Genomic DNA, 20,087 nt, shown 5'->3' with positions numbered 1-20,087 from the left:
TCACTTACCTTCCTTCTTTTAAACATTTAACCTTCCATTGCATTTGTTCCGGGTACTTATATCAGGCGTAACCTTAAGAATGGCAGCATTTTCGGGGATCATTTTTACACCAATATAGACAAATTTCTTGAAAAATACAAAATTGCTGGAAGTTTTAGTCATTAGACTAAGGAAATGGGTGAAGTTCTTACCCTGCCCACCTTAATACATCGCGCCTTTTGGTTACAGAGGCTGCATGTTTATACCACTGCCCCCTAGAATCTGAATGTTTTAAGTGAATATAATTTTTCCATCAAAAGAATGCGGCTAGCTATTGCAATTTTGGACAGCTTTTATGCGAATTAAATAAAAAAAACGAGTTTTTTTAACTGAAAGTAAGGAGCGACATTAAAACTTAAAACGCACAGAAATTACTTCGTATATGAAAGAGGCTGCTTCCTCATCAACGCCCCGCTCTTTACGCTAAAGTTTGACTCTTTCTCTCAATTCTTCTTTTTAAAACAGTAAAAAAGTTTAGCGTAAAGAGCGGGGCGTTGATGAGGAAGCAGCCTCTTTCATATACGAAGTAATTTCTGTGCGTTTTAAGTTTTAATGTCGCTCCTTACTTTCAGTTAAAAAAACTCGTTTTTTTTATTTAATTTCTGAACGTTTTTGAATCAATGCATGTTTTGATTTTGGCTCTCCGCAGAGGAATAATCAAAACGAAATTTACATATTTTTTTTGGGGGGGGGGGGCTAAATGGCTTTCTCATAATTTTGATCGAATGATTTTGAGAAAAAAAGAGCGGGGGCGAAGCCTAGTTGCCCTCCGATTTTTTGGTTAATTAAAAAGGCAACTAGAACTTTTAATTTTTTACGAATCTTTTTATTGGTAAAAGATTTACGTAACTTATAAATTAGCTTACGTAAAGAACTTTTGTATTCTCATGTTTTTATTACATATATGAGGGGATTCGCCCCATCGTCAGTACCTCGCTCTTTACACTAAAGCTTAAATTTTATCCCAATTCATTAAGAATGACCCCTGAATCACAAAAGCCGTAGAATAAATAGTTGAAATTACTAAAAATACTTTAGCGTAAAGAGCTAGGTATCATAAGGAGGTGAGCCCCTTATATGGGTAATAATTTATGTTTGTTTTAAGTTTTATTGCTGTTCCTTACTTCCAGCTGAAAAAGCTTTTTCACATTTATTTTTTAATTTTTTTTTAAATAATGCTAGTAAATCCTGCTCTCCCTTCATAGAAGTTTTCTTTTCCCATGACAAATTCTCGATGGAAAGTTCCCCCAGCATATCCCCCTCTTCTCAACCCCTCCCCCAACCAAAAAAATCCTCCTGAAAACGCCTGTATACTTCCCAATAACCATTACTATATGTAAGCACAGGTCAAAGTTTGTAACTTGTTGCCCCTCCCACGGGGACTGTGGGGGAGTAAGTCGTCCCCAAAGACATAGTTATAAGGTTTTTCGACTACTTTGAATAAAATGGCTATCTCAGAATTTTGATCCGTTGACTTTGGGAAAATAATTAGCGTGGGAGGGGGCCTAGGTGCCCTCCAGTTTCTTTGGTCACTTAAAAAGGGCACTAGAACTTTTCATTTCCGTTAGAATGAGCCCTCTTGCAACATTCTAGGACAACTGGGTCGATACGATCACCCCTGGGGAAAAAAAAAAACAAAAAAACAAATAAACACGCATCCGTGATCTGCCTTCTGGCAAAAAATGCAAAATTCCACATTTTTGTAGATAGGAGCTCGAAACTTCTACAATAGGGTTCTCTGATACGCTGAATCTGATGGTGTGATTTTCGTTAAGATTCTATGACTTTTAGGGGGTGTTTCCCCCTATTTTCTAAAATAACGCAAATTTTCTCAGGCTCGTAACTTTTGATGGGTAAGACTAAACATGATGAAACTTATATATTTAAGAACAGCATTAAAATGCAATTCTTTTGATATAGCTATTGGTATCAAAATTCCATTTTTTAGAGTTTTGGTTACTATTGAGCCGGGTCGCTCCTTACTACAGTTCGTTACCACGAACTGTTTGATAAGCACCACAGCAGATTATAAACATCAAAGTACCGGAAAGCAGAAGAAAAAACAAGAATCGGTGTTTCAATATTAGCGTTTCTGAAATGCAAAAAGTAATTGTTGTCATTAGGAAAGTATCTACAATTATTCAGTAAAAACGATCTTGAACTCGCAATATTCTACTTAAGTCTTGCTTTAATTAAAAAGTATGAGGTAGCCTTTATAATCTACAAGACCGTTAATAATTTATTTTTCTAATTATTACGCTGCGGAAAGAATGATGATTTCAAGGGGGGTCGTGCCATCAAATTCTCTCTGTAAGTATAGCGAAGATGAAATTTCTTTTTACGAGAGCAAAACAGACTGAAAGTCCCCCAGAAAACGCCAGAACTGCACTTTGTTAAATAGTATTGGGTGAAATAAGATTTTTTTAAAGAAGCTTGAACTTTGGACTAGCCTCTGATTGAGGATCAGATCCGAGGGTCTGACCTCCTAGATATGAAGCCACGAATTTATAAAAAAAGCGACCAGGAGAAATTTTTTACGAAAATCCCCCGGACAAACGAGGGCAAAACAGACTGAAAATCCCCCCTAAACGCCAGAACTGCACTTTGTTAAATAGTTTTGGGTGAAATAAGATTTTTTTTAAAGCAGCTTGAACTTTGGAATAGCCTCTGATTGAGGATCAGATCCGAGGGTCTGACCTCCTAGGTATGAAGCCACAGATTTTTTAAAGAGGTGACCAGGAGAAAATTTTTAACAGAAAAGGAACATCTAACCCCTGAATGTAAAACTTAAACAGTTTTTTTTTTGTTATAGCGATAATATGTTTAAAAAGGATTTCTGTATTCGTCTTGTGTGACAACCCCCAATTGAATTTGTTCTAAAACAGAATACTGGCCAAGCGATTGAAGATTCAGTTACTTTTAATAAATAGGTAGTGATCCCTGAAATTGTAGGAACCTGTAGAACTGAATAACTATCCTGGCGTGAAACAAGGCCACTCTAGCAGTATAGACTTGAGGGCTTAAAAATGATTATAGATATTCTTTAGCTTAAGAATGATAAAAAATAACGGAAAAAAGTTTAAACAAGATATCGAACATTTTCAGCTCATAGTAAACACTTTTGATTTGAAGATTATGATTCAAAAGTTATACCATTGGGCAAGAGACAGGGTCAACTACTGAAAGAAGCTCTTCTTGTCGTTACGAAAGTGAAAGATTTTTAAAGTAATTCTTCAAATTTTTCGAGTTTTTGAACCCTAAACCCCTGCCTCCTCCTGGTTGCCCCCTTATAATCCTTAAACAAATTCAGTACAGTATATGAACATGTTCATTTTATAAGGTTTTGTCCATAATGCATGGTTAAATATCAATGCTAAAAAAAATGAAATAAAATTGTAGATAAATAGGCTTTGCGTGTTAAATCGAAGATCATCAGTTTCAATTTAACGCTTCCTTTCATGGTAATTAGAGCCACTTACTAAGTTCAATATTTACATTATAGCTATTCAAGAGTGATATTTTCCATCTGCGTGTGAGTCCCATCGCCTTCACATGTACAATTCTTTGCCGAATCAGTTACCACAAGATTACCATAGGAGTGCCAAAAATGAAACCATTTACCACAAGTAAATACTATCCACTTCCGCTAAATACCCATTCGTTGGTATGGTCAACCTTGTTGAAGAAGCTACTAATTGATAATTACATTGAAATTTTCAACTTCATGCTTAGAATATTAATTAGATTGTACATAGTTATCGATTAAAGTTTACCCTTAATGATAAAAACTTTCCCAGGAGCTGATACTGTTAAGAGTCACATGAAGAATCGGTTGTCTAATTAACGTGTTTATACGTTCACAGATAAATATTGCCAATTTGTCGACATCTTTGTTTATAAGTCAAAAGTCGTTCCTTACTTCAGGGCTGAAAAGTCAGTTGCTCTAACTCGTAAGAAAATTGCACTTTAGACTAAAATGCATAGCCTAACGAATCTAAAACTGTTTTACCACATTTGGACTGCTTAAAATAGAGTTCTGAATGCTTTGAATTCACTACATCCAAATTTTCTATCTTCAAAATAATTTTTTTTAAGAATAATACACTTTGGAGGAGGTAGGGTCCTTAGGAGAAGGAGGTAGAAGTCCTTAGAGAGGAAGGGAGGTCAAATTAAAAGAAAAAAAAAATAATAGAATGAGATAAAACGTAAGTAAATATGAAATCATTAAAACTTCGTGATTACCAAGGGTTTGTGTCCAAACGTTCGACGCAGTGTTCGTGCCAGAATAAAGTTTTAATGTTTGCGATATACTCCTTCGATCTAAAAGCTGGGCTCCAAAATCTCACGTTACAAGAGCATTACAGATCTTAATGTCAAATATATGAAACCTCATCACACAAGGAAATGACCACACATGGGACATTTTTAGTAAGGACAATTTTTGTTTTAATAGATCAGAAAATACAAAGGAATCAAGAAAAGATTAATTAAGATGATCAATGTCGCCCACAAACCCTGGAAGAATAACAGAAAAAGGAAAACTCATGGAAATAACGTAAAAGAAGGGAGGCTACTACTGCTACTACTAATATAACAAGGCACTCCATGAGCCCGCGACCTGAAACCAACATAATTGCGCTCGCTCCTCCTCCACCTCAATCCCTCTTCACTCTTCGCCCCCTCCCATGAACTTCAATTTTCTTCTAAATCCTTCCTTATGACGTCGTCCCATCCCATTCGGGGACGATTCCTTTGGCTACAGATGGAAATCTTTTGACTCACAAAATTTTAGATCATTTTAGTGGCTTAAAACTTCAAACAGAAGAACCAATCATCTGAAATTCAAATTTTCATTTATTTTTTTTAATACTCGCTTATAATTTCATACAAAATACAGGAGAACCGATCAAGCTTTAAGAGGCGGGTCCATTTGTCCGTCCAAAAACGGCATACCCATGGAATAAATGACTTGCGAATAAACCAATCAATTAATTTGTTTGTAAGTAATTATGACAGGCAATTTTAAAATATACTTAAATCTCAGTTTTAAAACATACTTTAGAAAATACTCGTCATTATACGTAAAATCGTGAAAACTACGTGATTACGAAGGATACTTGGACCAAATATACGTACCTAAATAAAAATATGATTTTTGTATTTATTTTATTTTCATTTATATTATAAATCAATATATAAACTTATCTATAGCTTCCTTACTTAGCCTACTTATATACTTACTTAATAACAATAAAATGTCTTTTTGGAAAAACGACATTAGAACAATATAATTGATTATAGAACAATTCACACAGAAAATCCTACTTTAACGACCCAGAAAAATACCAGACATGATATACAAACGATAATTAACAATTTCATTCTTTAACAACTACATTTAAAGCATTTCAAAGTAGTATACTTCTAATCGGTATAAAATCGATTTTGAATTTAAATAATTTATTTAAAATAACTTAAAAATTTATTAAATTGATATAAGAAACTTTTTCATCTAATTTGCCAGCGCACGGTATATATCATTGGTGGACCACCTACCGGAGCCTCTCCCCCCCCCAACAAAAAAAAACACAATGAAACAAAGTTTCACTGGTGAAATGGTTTTATTCTGGTGACAAACCTTTTAGCTTAGTGTAATTTATTTTACTTACCTGTTATGAAATTTATATCGATAATCATCAGCTGCGACAATATCAAGCAAAAGGATATATTTTGCCTTTGGGTCTAGTCCTGATACCCTGAACTTCATCTGGGGGAACATTTGCCTTAAAAAGATAAATGGGATTATTCACATTTGTTTTTAACCTTTTGGAAAAATAAAGATTTTTTAAAAATTTTGCAATTGAAATAAGAAAGAGGTCAAATGAAAAGCTATCAAACACGGGATTTTTAACGAATTTGGGCCAAATAGATGGCTCTTTGAATACAACGTTGAGGAAATATCTAACTGAGCAGCACACCCTTATTTTGTTGCAGCCTACATTTCTGGTAGACTTAGAAATTATACATTTGCCGCATATTATTATTTTATTAAACTGTCAATTTCCATAACAGGAAATTATGAGCCTATGTTAGAGGAGAACTGGTTTTCTTTCCATCCATAAGAGAAAATAAAGCTCTTGTATTTACCAGGCAGAATCACTTTTTTTTCAAGACAGCCTTAGAGATTTTCAGCTCTTTTGTTAGGATTCAATCATATTATTTCACAGTAAAGGTGAGGAGAAGATGAAGAGGATATAGTACTTCATGAACAGAGATCCCAAGATCAAAGCCTAGTATCCCTCCTAAAATCCGGTCAATAGTTCCTAAGACATCGCTCAGTCTTGGCTCGCCCACAATGAGAACAGTATGTAATTCCGCAATTGAGACAAGGTCTTCAATTTATTCCTTGTGAGGGATTAGTGCCAGGAAACGAACCTTGCTTATAACTGCCAATGACTCGGAACAAGTATGACAATCCGATTAAGCTATTTTCTATATAGGTTAAAACTGTTTGAGTTTCTGCTGTTGAATTGGGAAGACCTTTGGCAGTCTTGTTCGAAATGCTAGAACATCTTAACACATGTTAACCAAAGTTTCATATAACTAGCACGAAAAATTGGTAATTATAAATCAAACAGGTAATTCATTTTCAAAAATACTATTAAGTTAATAAATTAACGCTTCATGTGCTCTTCATCCGCGTGCACACAAGGGTACATGTGCGTGAAGTATTCAACTCCTTTACGCTGATAAGACACTTTTATTTCAGGGTTGTAATTGAACAAACCTTAGTAAGTCAGGATAGAAGCTGAATATTTTCAAGGTTCTTGATTTTTGATTAATAAAATAATGGTTTTTGTGTTCACCTACTAACCCTGAAATAGCCTATGAGATGAAGGGACTTTTTTGAACAATCCAAATGGTGTAACAAGTCGAAAAAATTTCAAATCGCCCAAATTTCTGCGCTGCAAGATGAAAATGATGGGTTTCGCCCTCCCTATTTATCAGAAGGGATACGGGTATAGGGTTTTATTCCTAGGAAATTGAAAGATATCTGGTCATTATTAGCAAATAAAAAAAAGAATGTTAAAGATCTCGATTTGAGTAAAAAGAGGAATATTCCCGTCACTTCCCACTTTTTTCATATTGGAGAAGACACAATTTAAAAATCCTGGACGGAATCTGGCAGTTATAAGCCTTAGTATTTAGCTTGACCGCCCCCTTAATTTCCCTGGCTTAAAAACAATAAAATTAAAAACCAAAATTTATTGTCGGAAAACTTGGCTCGACTCGGTAGACCGTAAAAACTTAGTCAATCCTTTTAGATTTATATTTGATATCTCAGTACTTAAAAGCGATAATATCTGGCTACCCATTAAGGCGTGATACTGTCGCCTCCGTTATAAAAGCTCTCTTCTTCCACATGAATGCTTACCTTTCAGCGACAGTCAACACATATTTGAACTTAAGCCTCCATCCGAAAATATCCCTCAGCCTACAAAAGCCTTCGGTCTCTTTGTCGTAGTAGCATCCTACTGTAGAAGAAATTAATACCAACACTCGTAGTGAGAATGGGCAGATGGGCTTAGGGATTAAGACCCCGCGACGAACTCAAGTGGTTGTTGACAGAGATGGGCTTAGAGCTATTGTTTTGTAACGGTTTAAAGCGCCGATGGCACAAGGGGTTATAAATTTTGGTGGTTCTCGTGCACCTAATGTAGGAGGTAGAACCAAAGGAAAGAACATAGATCTCAAGACGGATTGGTAGACGGCAATTGCAAAATCGTAGGAAGAGACCAATGCAAGGTTGAAAGTGTCCCGTCCTGTGGACTTGTGACGGGAAGTTAACAGTCCCTCGTCATGACATATATTTTCACAATAAACGTCTTAGCTTAATGCAATAATAGGAAAAAAGTTACAATGGACCCTCTTTAAATTGAGAAAGAAATCCGATTAGAAAACACATCTTTGGTATTTTTGAAATTCAATGAATTGTCCCTGGTTCCAATTGTTAAACAACCATAGTCAAATTTAAGGAAATGGGTCTCCATCGTCTCAGCAAGGGACTTAGCTTAGATAATTACCGTCCGATTCCAAGACATGAAAATATTACACTACAGCAAGACGGAAGGCATTTTAAAAAAAAGTGCATAGAAAAGACACCTTATGTGGGATTTGGCCAGCGGGTTCATGATCTCCTCAAGAATAAAAAGAAATGCGTTGAGAGAAGGAAATAATCTGAAATGATGGTATAAAAACTATGTGACACTGCTGCACCTCCCGCCCCCCCTCCCAAAAAAGGTTTAATTTGAAAATTAACCTGTGTTATGTGCCCAAAGTATTGAGTTCAGTAAAAGGATTGAATCAAATATTTGTTTTCCACCTGGAGTTGATAAGTAACCTACCGCATTTTTAAACTTCTATTGGGGGGTTTTCCTTAAGGAGTACTTCTTTATGCTCAATGACAGCTTATTATTTGAAAATTTTCTGAAATTGTTATCAGTTTCACAAAAATAAAATTTTAATATTAGTCTTTAAGGCCAGGATAAGAAGCTGATTTTACTCAAGGTCAGATTACAGGGAGCCCAATTCACAAAAATGTAGGAGGTGTGAGGATTTTTTTTCAATTTAAAAAAAAATAGGAATACAAAAAAAATTCCAAATCCAGATCTCTCATTTTCCCAAATAGCATCTCCGTCGGATCAAATCTTTCTGAAAGCAACATTTAAACGAAAACATGAAGCTTAGTTTGAAGAAATAGATGAAAACACTCAGACCTATTTACGCATGTAAAGATGGAGACTACTGACTAGGGTTAGATATGTGTGTAGATGATATTTTTTTTTGCGATGCTAAATAAAGTTCAGGAAATTCAAGAAAATTTACGAATCCGGGAGAGGGGATGAGAAGAGCACACTGCGCCCATACCCTTATGCCTTCTAGACGAAACCCCAGAAAACAAAACTTCTTACGATCAAATTATATATATATATATATATATATATATATATATATATATATATATATATATATATATATATATATATATATATATATATATATATATATATATGTGTGTGTGTACGTATGTATAAAGACTGCGATTACTATCGAAATATGAATTACTATATGGAAGTTGGCCCTTTGTTTTTTTAGTGGTTCAAAGTTAAAAAAAAAAAAAAACTAAACTCACTTTTTTACTCTTTGCCTAAAAATTCAAAACATAATTATGAAATAATAAAAATAAACAAGATTACAAATAATTTTCTTACAAACACATTATATTTGTATAAAGAAATTTAATTAAAAATGCATCAGATCAAAATATCCAACTGAGTACCCATAAAGGAGGAATTAATAGTCCAGTAGGTAAACTAGTGGAGACAGATGGACTAATCCAGGAAATAGTAGCATCACCCACAGGCCAAGCGGGGGTCATCTTCTTGCCCCCTCAATAGTTAACTGTTTCACGGGTCTGTGATTCTTTTAACATGCGAGACAAAAGGAGGGGTAGTGACACAGGGGGCTTAGACTTATAATGATAGCCTTCATGCTGACATGGTAAACATAGGTATATCTTTGGCGTCGGATAATTCTCGGGCTGACGGGTATGTACTGATAAGCGACAGCTTTGTTATTGAGTCGGAAAAAGTATGCATCTCGTTACCTTATTCCATAAATGATAGGCTGAGTATTAAGGGTGAAGAAAATAATCCCACAAATAAGTCAATACATTTCTCACTAAAATTGCCTCAACCAGAAAAATTTTAAGGCGTCTATGTGACATGTATCCAGCATTGTATCGAGCTTTACGCATATAAATTCTAAACAAAACACGAGGTTGATTTCTTCAGGGCCGAATCACTATTAAATGAGCCAGACATGGAAGCAGTGAAGGGGGTAAGTTCTACTTCAGCTTATCCTACAAAATCATAGATTTTCAAAACTTGTCCCATTGTGTCTAATATTTTCGATTTAATTCGCCAGATTTTGCATTTTTTTTTAAGTTACCCTCGTGCCTTTTAAATAAATTCCTCGGAAATTGTCTGATATAAGCAGAAAAGAAACAAAAATGACGAAGATTGCAAAAACAGGGAAATTTGAAAAGAAGATAAGCTACGCGAAACCTTAAATAAATTCATAGCCGTAATGCATGACACCGTCTCGTTAATAGGTCCTCGAATTTTTTCAACTTACAATTACTGTAAAATTACTAAATCAATATAACTAGAAATTTGACTTTTTTAATTAGAAGCCATTTTTACTAGTTGATTTCAGAAAAAATTTTATTTACTTTTTCCAAAAATTGTTGCAAAATTGGTTTCGGTGACCAAACTCATTACAAGATTTTTCTTAAGTGTACTTGCTGGCATTTACAAGGAATTTCATTTTGACGCAGGAGGGGGGGGGGAGGTGAAACTAAAAAAGCGAAAATAGGTAAATTACTGAGAAGCGTATAATTTTTGGAGGTGGGCATGAGCTGGAAGCCTATGTACGTGACCAAATATACCTAATTTAAACATCCTAATTATTTAGTTGCATTCATCTTAGCACAACTGATATTTGAACTTTGGGGTTTGTACTTTCCTCAATATACTGACGATGGAACACATTTTCCTTAACATTCAGGTAAATAAAATATCACCCAGGGTCAATGATGTATTCAGGATTTTTGTCTGGGAGGAGGAGGGGGGTATGTGTGTTTTTATGGGGTGGGGCAAATCCAGTAACACCCTCTCCTGGATACAGCCTTGCTTGGGGTATGCATTCTCTGGTCGTTAGCCTTAAATCTTTCTAAGATTGTTTTGAACACCTGTAGTTTCGGCATGCAGGGTTTAATTTTTACAGACTCTAGACCCCACTCTCTTCTAATGAAGGAACACTTGTACAGCAGCAACACTTGACAATTGATTGTATCTTTTTTAATCCATAGGTGCTTTTCTTGTGTCCCTAATTAAAGAACTTTCTCTGTAAACTTTTTTGGTATTTTTTTTTACATCGAGCAGTTTAGCTAAATAAACCCGACAATATTCAAAATATGTCTAGACTACATGCTATAATTTATTTAATACCTTTTGATAAGATATTCAAGATTAGAGGAGAAGTATACCATCAAAGAAGGTTAGATAAAAAGATTACTCCTCCCCCTCTCACCGAAAACTCTTGCAAAAGCTTGTTAAACAATGCAAATTCTCAATAATCTTGCTAAAAAGTGGATTTTTAAGCATTGAAATCTAATAGAAAATACCATCCCATCACCCCCCTACGGAAACAAAGAAACAGCATTCCTAAAGAAAAATTGATATGTCTCATCCCCGAAGAAACACACCTTGAATGAAGAGCATATTGATAGGGTCGTATCTAGAAGGTCAAGCCTCCCGGAATCAGTTTAATATTAGCAAGACCGTATCCAGAATTCTTGCTGGGGGGAGGGGATTACAACAAAAAAAACTTTATAACGCATCAAAAATGTATATTCCAAAAAATTTTGCACACATCGTCAACTCACCTTTTTGTTCCTATTTGATGACTTCCCCTCCCCCTCGAGTAGATTCCTGTGAAGTGCCTTGCATCATTTATCTTATTTGACAAACCTTAATTTTTGTTTTGCTTGCAAAACTGTGTGGGTGGTAAGAAAAAGAGCTCAAATAAAACATCATCATGACTTTGTCCAGGTAAATAATTTGGATAAACCTATTTTCCAAAGTCAGAAATAGGGCACGATTAAATTAAAGATTTTTTGATGGTTTGACAGAGTAAATTATAAGAAAAATTATTTGACTACGTTAATTCCTTCCTTAATGATTTAAACAAATAGAGCTAATGTAGTTTCAGAGTGTACACTAGCGCCACTACTGAAACACCATCTGTACAAGATTACCTCAGTCAACGATATAGTTGAAGTTTATAGGGAGGGGAGAGCAGGTTTGAGTGAAAAACCTGCGAGTGGGTAAGTGGAGCAAAAAATAATATTAACATGAAAAACTGTTCGTTTGCCAATTTTCTAACTTTGCGAATTAGCATTTGCATAACTGTTCAAATGGAAAAACGGGCGGTATGAGATTCAAGCAGATTTAAGTGAGATGCGGGTACCTATTAATCTGTGGCCGCGGCATTCTTTTAGCGACCAGATCTCTTTTGTCTAGAGTACCCCGTGTCAGGAAAATAATATCCCCCTCTCTATTGTTGCATACTACAAGAGAAATCCATATCGTTTGTAAAATACAGCAGACTAGCAAAGATGCACGGATGACATATCGGAATTTACTGCGAATTTACGATACCGCTTTCATTGCTTGAATACTTCCAGGGAAATTCTGGCAGCTGAAAATCAAAACATATTAAGTAAACAAATAAGGTTTGAGCAATTTAGCTTTAAGTTTTTAACAATAGAAAAATATTTTGGTGTATCTTATGAAATAGAGAAAAACCGAAAAATCTGGCAACTTATAAGGTTTCAACAATCGACCAAGAAAATTATATATCATTAAAAATAAATTTGTTAAATGTGATTTGACTTTTGGACAGGAGATTTCTGACTCTGAAAATTAGAAGGGCAAAGAATCTTTCCTTTTTTTCTTGATATACTGGCTTTTTCACGTTTTGTCTAGGAATCCCAAAATTAATTGGAACTGGATAAAATTGATATATTACAAAAAGGACATGTAAGAGGGGTTATAACATAGTCGCAACTAAAGCAACGATTATGATTGTATTTATTTAAATTTTTAATTAGTATTTAGCAGTGACCATATGTTTAAATGTGTGTATTAATTGCAAAGATTTATTTTAAAAAAGGCCGATATTATAAAAAGAATTTCAATCTCTTGCTAGAAGTTAGACATAATGACTGAACTATATTACAACTTATACTTAAAATTATGCAAAAATAACGTTATATGAATATAATGCGTATTTTAAAGAAAAAGTTTAAGTTTGTTTTGAAAATGAAAATGTGGATACGGAATCAGGTTCAAGTCAAAGCGTTATGTAGACTTGACAGCAATTGCATATTTGCAGTTTGATATTAAAATTCGTTCACCTTGTTATTGTTATGTGTTGAACCCCGCAGCGACAAATCAATGTTTTGGTTGAATCCTGGCACCTCCAGACATCAGCCCACGTCAATCATAATGGTGAACGTTTGCAAATTCTAGGTTCATGTTATCAACGTTCATTTACTAGCTATTAAAAATAACGGTTCAAATAAAATTGTTTGTGACTTTGATTCGGAGGTTTTGGAGGCATTAGTTTTCCCCACATACGTACAGATTTAAAAATAAACTTCATGCTTTTTCCAAACATAAAGTACGCTATTTTATGGGAATTAATCAAAATTTCCGCAAGACGCTTTATTGCACCATTTTTTTTTTTGTTTACCCAGTGTTAATGATTCATAGTTTCAAACTTATTAAAAAAGAAAATAATTAAAGAGGCCTGCAAGTATTCATATTTAATCAATGAAAAGCTAAAATCAGAGGCTTTCGTTTTTGTGATTCTACAATTTGATATTTTTGAAAGTTCTTAAGCCAAACTGGCCAGACATGAAAACATACAACAAGAAGAGATAAAACTCCACAAAAAGAAACCTCAAACGAGACTGCGGCCAGTAGAGAGAAAAGAGATGAAAGACTAAAATAACGCTGATATTTCGCCTGTATCTAAGCTAGGCATCCTCGGCACAGAGAAAAAACACTAGACAAAAAACAAATAAGACCACCACCAATAATTAATAAATATAATCGTCGCTACTGATCAACCTAGGAAAAAGAAGCTATTAGAGTTACTTCAACGAGAAAAAAAATACTGGTCCCTGCATGGATCAGTAGCGACAATTGCATTTATTATTATTGGTGGTGGTTTTATTTGTTTTTAGTTTAGTGGTTTTTTTTTTATCGTGTGCTGAGGACGCCTAGTTTAGATACAGGCGAAATATCCGCATTATTTTAGTCTTTCATATCTTTTCTCTTTACTGGCCGCAGTCTCGTTTGAGGTTTTTTTGTGGAGTTTTATCTCTCTTTGCTGTTTGTTTGAAATTTTTCATGCAGTAATGAAAACATTTTTCTTTACAGAACCTCAGTAGTTATCACTCATCACCCAAACATCACTTAAAGCCACATTCTTAAGAGAACTTAGTGTAACCACCGTTCTGAGGTCAGAAGACATGGGAGGATGGCAAGCACTATCATCATTCCTTGGCATGGAAATTTGGAATTATGTTTTGAAGGTTATATTCAATTATTCACCGGTAATACAGTGTAATATTTAATGTGACAAATTACATTTAAAGGCAATTGTTGGATTCTTTAACATTCCTGCAAAATCAAAACCGTTCCAAGCAAAAGCGTAGCCGGTCTAGATTGAACCAGATTGAACAATCAACAATTTAGAAAGTTTCAAATCCCCCCCCCCCCACAAGGGCTCTTAGAATCATATCTCCATCCCTCGTACTACAATAGCCAACTATCAAGGTTACCTTCCAGACTTTGTGATAACCATTTCAGTTCCAAGATTATGAAATCGCTCCCACAATTCTTTTGATTCAAGGCTCACTTTCGGGTCGTCTGTAACTCCGTCATCTTCCGGAGGCAACGATCTTAAAGGACCTCGCAAATGCGCTGCAGCAGAAGCTAGGACATCCTCTGCTGTAGTATATGGGTGGGGAAACTTTGGACCCAGTAAAGATGCAGGATAACCCATTGGACCTGAAAAGCATTTAATTTACAAATTGTAACATCTTGTTGTGACAACTACGAAAAACACAAACTGAAATGCTACAACAAGGACGTACACAAGAACTACTCGGGGTGTGTGTAGCCCAGGTGAACTTAATGAAAAAATCATGGAACAAACCACAAAATCTTCATATTTGTTAGGGTTTCGGCCAAACCCCCTCTTGATTTAATAGTTCATTCTTTTTACAACTAAGACATGGAGGAGAGTTCTGATGCGGACGTTACTTAACGCAACAATGTTGCTTGTAAACCTTTTGCTTACCCAAATTCCAACGGATTAAGTACAAAGATTTGGGATAGAAAAGTAAAGAGTTTGCCTTAAAAATATTTGTAACTCAAACACACTTTGTCCCTTATATTGGCTCAAAATATTATTCCAAAGAGTCAATAAGATTTTGTGTTTTTTATTGACTCAAAATTTAAAATAGCAACAATGGGTATAAGGGAGGGGGAATTATTTAGCTCCTCTCTCTGGTATACTCTTAATGAATGATATGATTGGCTGTCAAAAACGTATAAAAAAAATAAGCCACTAGAATTGAAGCACACGCTTTATTATGGAAGTGTAGGACAGCAATCTCTCTTTTTTCTATGTGAAATTGCGATGCATGTATATTATGATACTTTGAAGATAGATCAAGACAAATACGGACTCCACGCGAATTAAGCTATAAGCTTCATTGTGAAACATGAAAACCAACACTAAGCAATCTACGAAACCAACCTAACCCGTCAAAATCTACGTCAAGTAGTAAGACCAACCGTCAAAATCTACGGAACTCTTGGGTCCTATGGAACACCGAGTTTTAGCGATAGACCACAATTTTCGAGATTTTTCCCTGACGGTCTTTCCGACCAATTGTGGGGGATTCCACCATCACTCTACCGTGTCAAGGCATGTTTTAAATACAGGCATCATTGAGTTAAATACAGATAAGGTGACTTTTATTTGTCTTGTTAAATATTTTGCTCCCAATAACGAGTAACAAACCATATATGATGCCTCTAAATTATTTTGCTTACAGGGTTTATAAACCTATCAAGTTTTACTTGGTCACCACATGGCATTTACAAACTCTTACCAACCGAACAAATGTACCTTTTGTAATACTGAAATATTTAATAGCATAGGGTGAAAAGACAATATTTTTCCTGTTTTTAATCACATAAGCTTCTTTGTTCGACCGTTAAATTTCATGGCCACTTCGATTTGCCTGGTAAGTAAAAACGTATTCTTTGCTTCAAAATAGTGTCAACTACACAGTCTTCAGTAGCACCAAATCAGCCAGCTGCCTTCAGCCACGTTTAACTGTATTGTATCAACTGTCTTTAGCCCTAATCAATACGCTTAATGCTGTAAACTCCATTTTTTCCAATTTAACTTGTTCCTTTCATCTTTTTGTTCCATTGTTTTTGTGCCAAGCTTTGATTGATATTTTTTTCTTTTTATCGAAAGTCAATATTTTCAAAGAAAACGTTAGCAAATCGTGTTCAAATCTTCTTCGACTTATATTGCAAACACTCGATCTAAAACTACTGTGTTTATATTAGATAACTGCTTTATCTCATTGAAAGATATGAGATTTATATAAGCAATAGAGAATATATGGAATGATTGAAGAAGATTCAGTTCAAGGTAGAGATTATGAGGAAATAATAAAAAGAACTTAAAAAAAATAATATTATAATGAATGAAATAAATGCCTTAAAAGAGAGTACTTCCCCGGGGGCAGATGAAACGTAAAATATAAGACAAAAAAATATGAATAAGAAAGGTAATAAATGTAACTTAGGTTTTGTAATTAAATTTAATATAAATTCCAATATTCATAAATTAACGTATACAGAGCCTTGCAACAATATATACATTTTATTTATTCATATTGTATATTCTTTTTAGCCATTTATTTATAATAATTTTAGCTATGAGATCCAAAGAATGCCCAATTCTGTTACTTTTCAATACATTTTTAAGCCTTTGCATCCCAAAATTTGAAACGTTTAGTCGAGTACCACATTACACTTTTACATTTTTGTTTTCCGATACTAGAATGCACTATTGGGTTTCTCGTTTTTCATTTTGAGCGTCAGAATTCACGAAATATAATTTTCATTTTTTGATGGATTACGATTATTGCAGCATTTCAGTTTCGAGTCTTGTGGATTATTTGTGTTTAATTTTTTTTTTTTTTTGTAAGTCCAATCAACGTGGTCTTCGAACCTGATTTTAGATATGGCCTTCAACTACAAAATCTAAAATGGTAGCCCCGTTCCTATCTTTAACTGGAACAAGTCCAGATTGACTAATCCCTCTCAATTTATTAACATGCCAGTACAAGATTTTACTGTTATACCGTCTGGTTGCATATTCTAGATATTTGACAGTTTTATCCAAGGCCTCTACTTCACACCTCCTTAATTCATATTTGCATGCTTTCTCCGCTTTCTTTATATTCTTCTCATTTTCATATAATCTATCACTTAAATAATTCCGGTACAAGCCCCTCCTCCTCTCAATTAAACAAAAGCAATTTCACTAATACTCTTAGGTGTATCTCTAACTTTCTTCCCTAACACAGTATCAGTGATATCACAAACTATTTTCCTAAAATTATTCTATCCATTTTCTACGTTGTCAAATTTTTAACACTCTAGTCTAGTATTCAACTGTACCTAAGAAAAAGAAATTGTATATATATATATATATATATATATATATATATATATATATATATATATATATATATATATATATATATATATTGTAATTTGGCAAAAAATATAAGGGTATTTGTTGTTATAGGTGTTTATGTATTGTGAACGTTGTTATATTGGTTATTATAGGTGTTAACGTTTTCCATATTTTTCATCGTTATAAATTTGCCAATTTTCATACCCCCTCCTCAAACAAATTTCTGCACGTTTTCGAACTTGACAAATATTCTTACAGATCAAAGACAAAGACGATGTCCCTACACCAGTTACATTAAACATAACAACTTGCAAGGGGAAGTCCAGGTAAGCGAAAAAACGCGCTGGATTTTTTTTTTCGGCGGAGGCTCAATAGTAATAATAAAAAATAATAAAAATAAATATATTTGATAATGATCATTAATAGTGAAAGCAAGATGTGGGATATTAAAGGGGTTTCAGACCCCAAGCCCACTCTGGATACTACTTTGTTGTCATCTTAAGGCTGATTTACACCTCAGCTTGTTTGGAAGCAGTAATTAGAGTAAAAATGATTATTTTCCTTCTGTGGCATAATTACTTCGAAGCCACCCTGAAAACAAACCATGTTGCTTTGTTATACAAAAAAAAAATGTAAAAGCTTATAAACCACCTTTTAAAAGCGGGTATGGTTATGCAACATAGCTGGAAAGAACTACTTTTAAATGCTGTTGTATGATTTGATGAGCAAGGCTATTAAAGCAATCATAAGGAAGAAACAAAATATAAACGGGTTCTAATATAAAGCAATAATAAAATATGTTGTAATATAGAACAACCATTGACCTTTAGGGATTTCCCAAGTAAAGAAAAAAAAAAAAAAACTGTGGTGGCTGAATTGTACCCTAGGCTAATGGTGATACTGACTTTGTTTTAAATAGCTTATCATGCCGAATAAACACATGCCCAGGATTTTGGTTTTAGGGGGGGGGATTAAGATTACAAGAAAATTCAAGTTATAAAATAAATTTGAGAAATCAAGGAAAAATATTGCTCCCTGGGAAAGAATATAAGCCCTAATCCCCTCCCTTTGGGCACATGGCCGGACTAGCACCATTAAAATGATAGAGTTACTGACCAGAATTCATAAAAATCAGTTGAAGTTAAAATAGACTTTGTAGACTACTGCTAGTTGATGACTGGTGAGACAGTTTTATCATGGCTTGAACAGACCAAACTTATAGTAATACCAAAGATTTTGGTATTAAAGCAAGTTGTTGGAAAAAGATATTTACTAAACAGTATCTATATTGTAGGTCACTTTTGACATTGAATACAATTTAACAGAAAACAAAGATAACTTCGAAGACCACACTGCCTTTCCATGACGGAAGTAAAACGGTTCAAAATAGGGATGAAACCTTTTTATTGACAGTGAACAGATATAAAATTTAACTGGATATATCCAGTTAAAATATCTAGTTAAATTTTATATCTGTTCAATGTCAATAACTGTTTTACAGAAAACAAAACAAACATAATATATTTCCTTAAGGAATATAGCCTATATTTTACATTTCAAAATTTAACCTAGACACAGATAAATTCACGATGAGGGAGTTATCCCTTGCAATCCCGAATCTGAATATTTTATAATTCTTCCTTCTTATTCTGTATTTTTTTTAGAATTGTGCCCCCTCCCCAAATGTGCCACATCCAACTTAAATGAAATTCCTAAATCTTTGTTTCAGCACTAGATTTTTTCTCAAAAATATTATTTAAAAAACATGAACCATATATTACAGATCATCTTTGCATTATCATTACCATTAAAATGTAATTATATGTAAATAAATCAGATACAGTAGCCGTTTTTCATTCGTTTATCTTTATTAAACAAAAAAACAAGTTTTTTTTTTAACTGCAAGTAAGGAGTGCCCCTTATACACGGAAGTAACCCCTATATAGTAGTAGGAGTAACCCCTTCCATATACGGAACAATTTCTGTTCGTTTTAAGTTTTAATGTCGCTCTTTACTTGCAGTTAAAAACGTGTTTTTTTTTTTTATTTAATTTCTGAACGGTTTTGAACTAATGCATTTTGATTTTGGATCACCGCAAATGAATAATTTAAACGAAATTTACACATTAATTTTTTTTTGCTAAAAAGCTGTCTCATAGTTTTGATTAGACGATTTTGAAAAAACAAAGGGGGAGAAGGCCTAGATGCCCTCCCATTGTTGGTTACGTAAAAATGCAACTAGAATTTTTATTTTTTATGAACGTTTTTGTTAGTAATAAATCTACGTAACTTACAAATTAACTTACATAATGAACTTCTATATTCGTTTATTTTTATTACGTATATGAAGGGGTTCACCCCCTCGTCAATACCTCGCTCTTTACACTAGAGCTTAAATTTTGTTCCAATTCTGTAAGAATGACCCCTGAACCACAAAGGCCGTAGAATAAATAGTTGAAATTACTAAAAAACACTTTAGCGTAAAGAGCAAGGTATTGTGGAGGAGACTAACTCCCTTATATACGTAATATTTTCTGTTCGTTTTAAGTTTTAATGCTGTTCATTACTTCCAGTTGAAAAAAAAGATATTTATTTTCTCATTGCTTATTTTAAATAATGCTA

The 20,087-nt window shown here is 34.1% G+C and overlaps 1 protein-coding gene across 4 annotated transcripts in view; it reads right to left on the bottom strand.

Annotated features, from left to right (window-relative positions):
* Nucleotides 1-20,087, bottom strand: part of LOC136039772 (T-box transcription factor TBX3-like) — a 73,756-nt gene that overhangs the window by 51,505 nt on the left and 2,164 nt on the right. For all 4 annotated transcript variants that reach the window (XM_065723636.1, XM_065723638.1, XM_065723635.1 and 1 more), the window contains exons 2-3: nucleotides 14,516-14,744; nucleotides 5,709-5,822 (exon numbers count right to left, since the gene is read on the bottom strand). In XM_065723636.1, the coding sequence (XP_065579708.1) occupies nucleotides 5,709-5,822; nucleotides 14,516-14,744 (343 nt within the window). The remainder of the gene's footprint in view (nucleotides 1-5,708; nucleotides 5,823-14,515; nucleotides 14,745-20,087) is intronic.

The sequence above is a fragment of the Artemia franciscana genome, chromosome 20, assembly GCF_032884065.1.
Source record: "Artemia franciscana chromosome 20, ASM3288406v1, whole genome shotgun sequence".
Lineage (NCBI taxonomy): Eukaryota > Metazoa > Arthropoda > Branchiopoda > Anostraca > Artemiidae > Artemia > Artemia franciscana.
The sequence above is the reverse complement of the archived record's forward strand: the minus strand, read 5'-3'. Positions and strand labels throughout refer to the sequence as shown.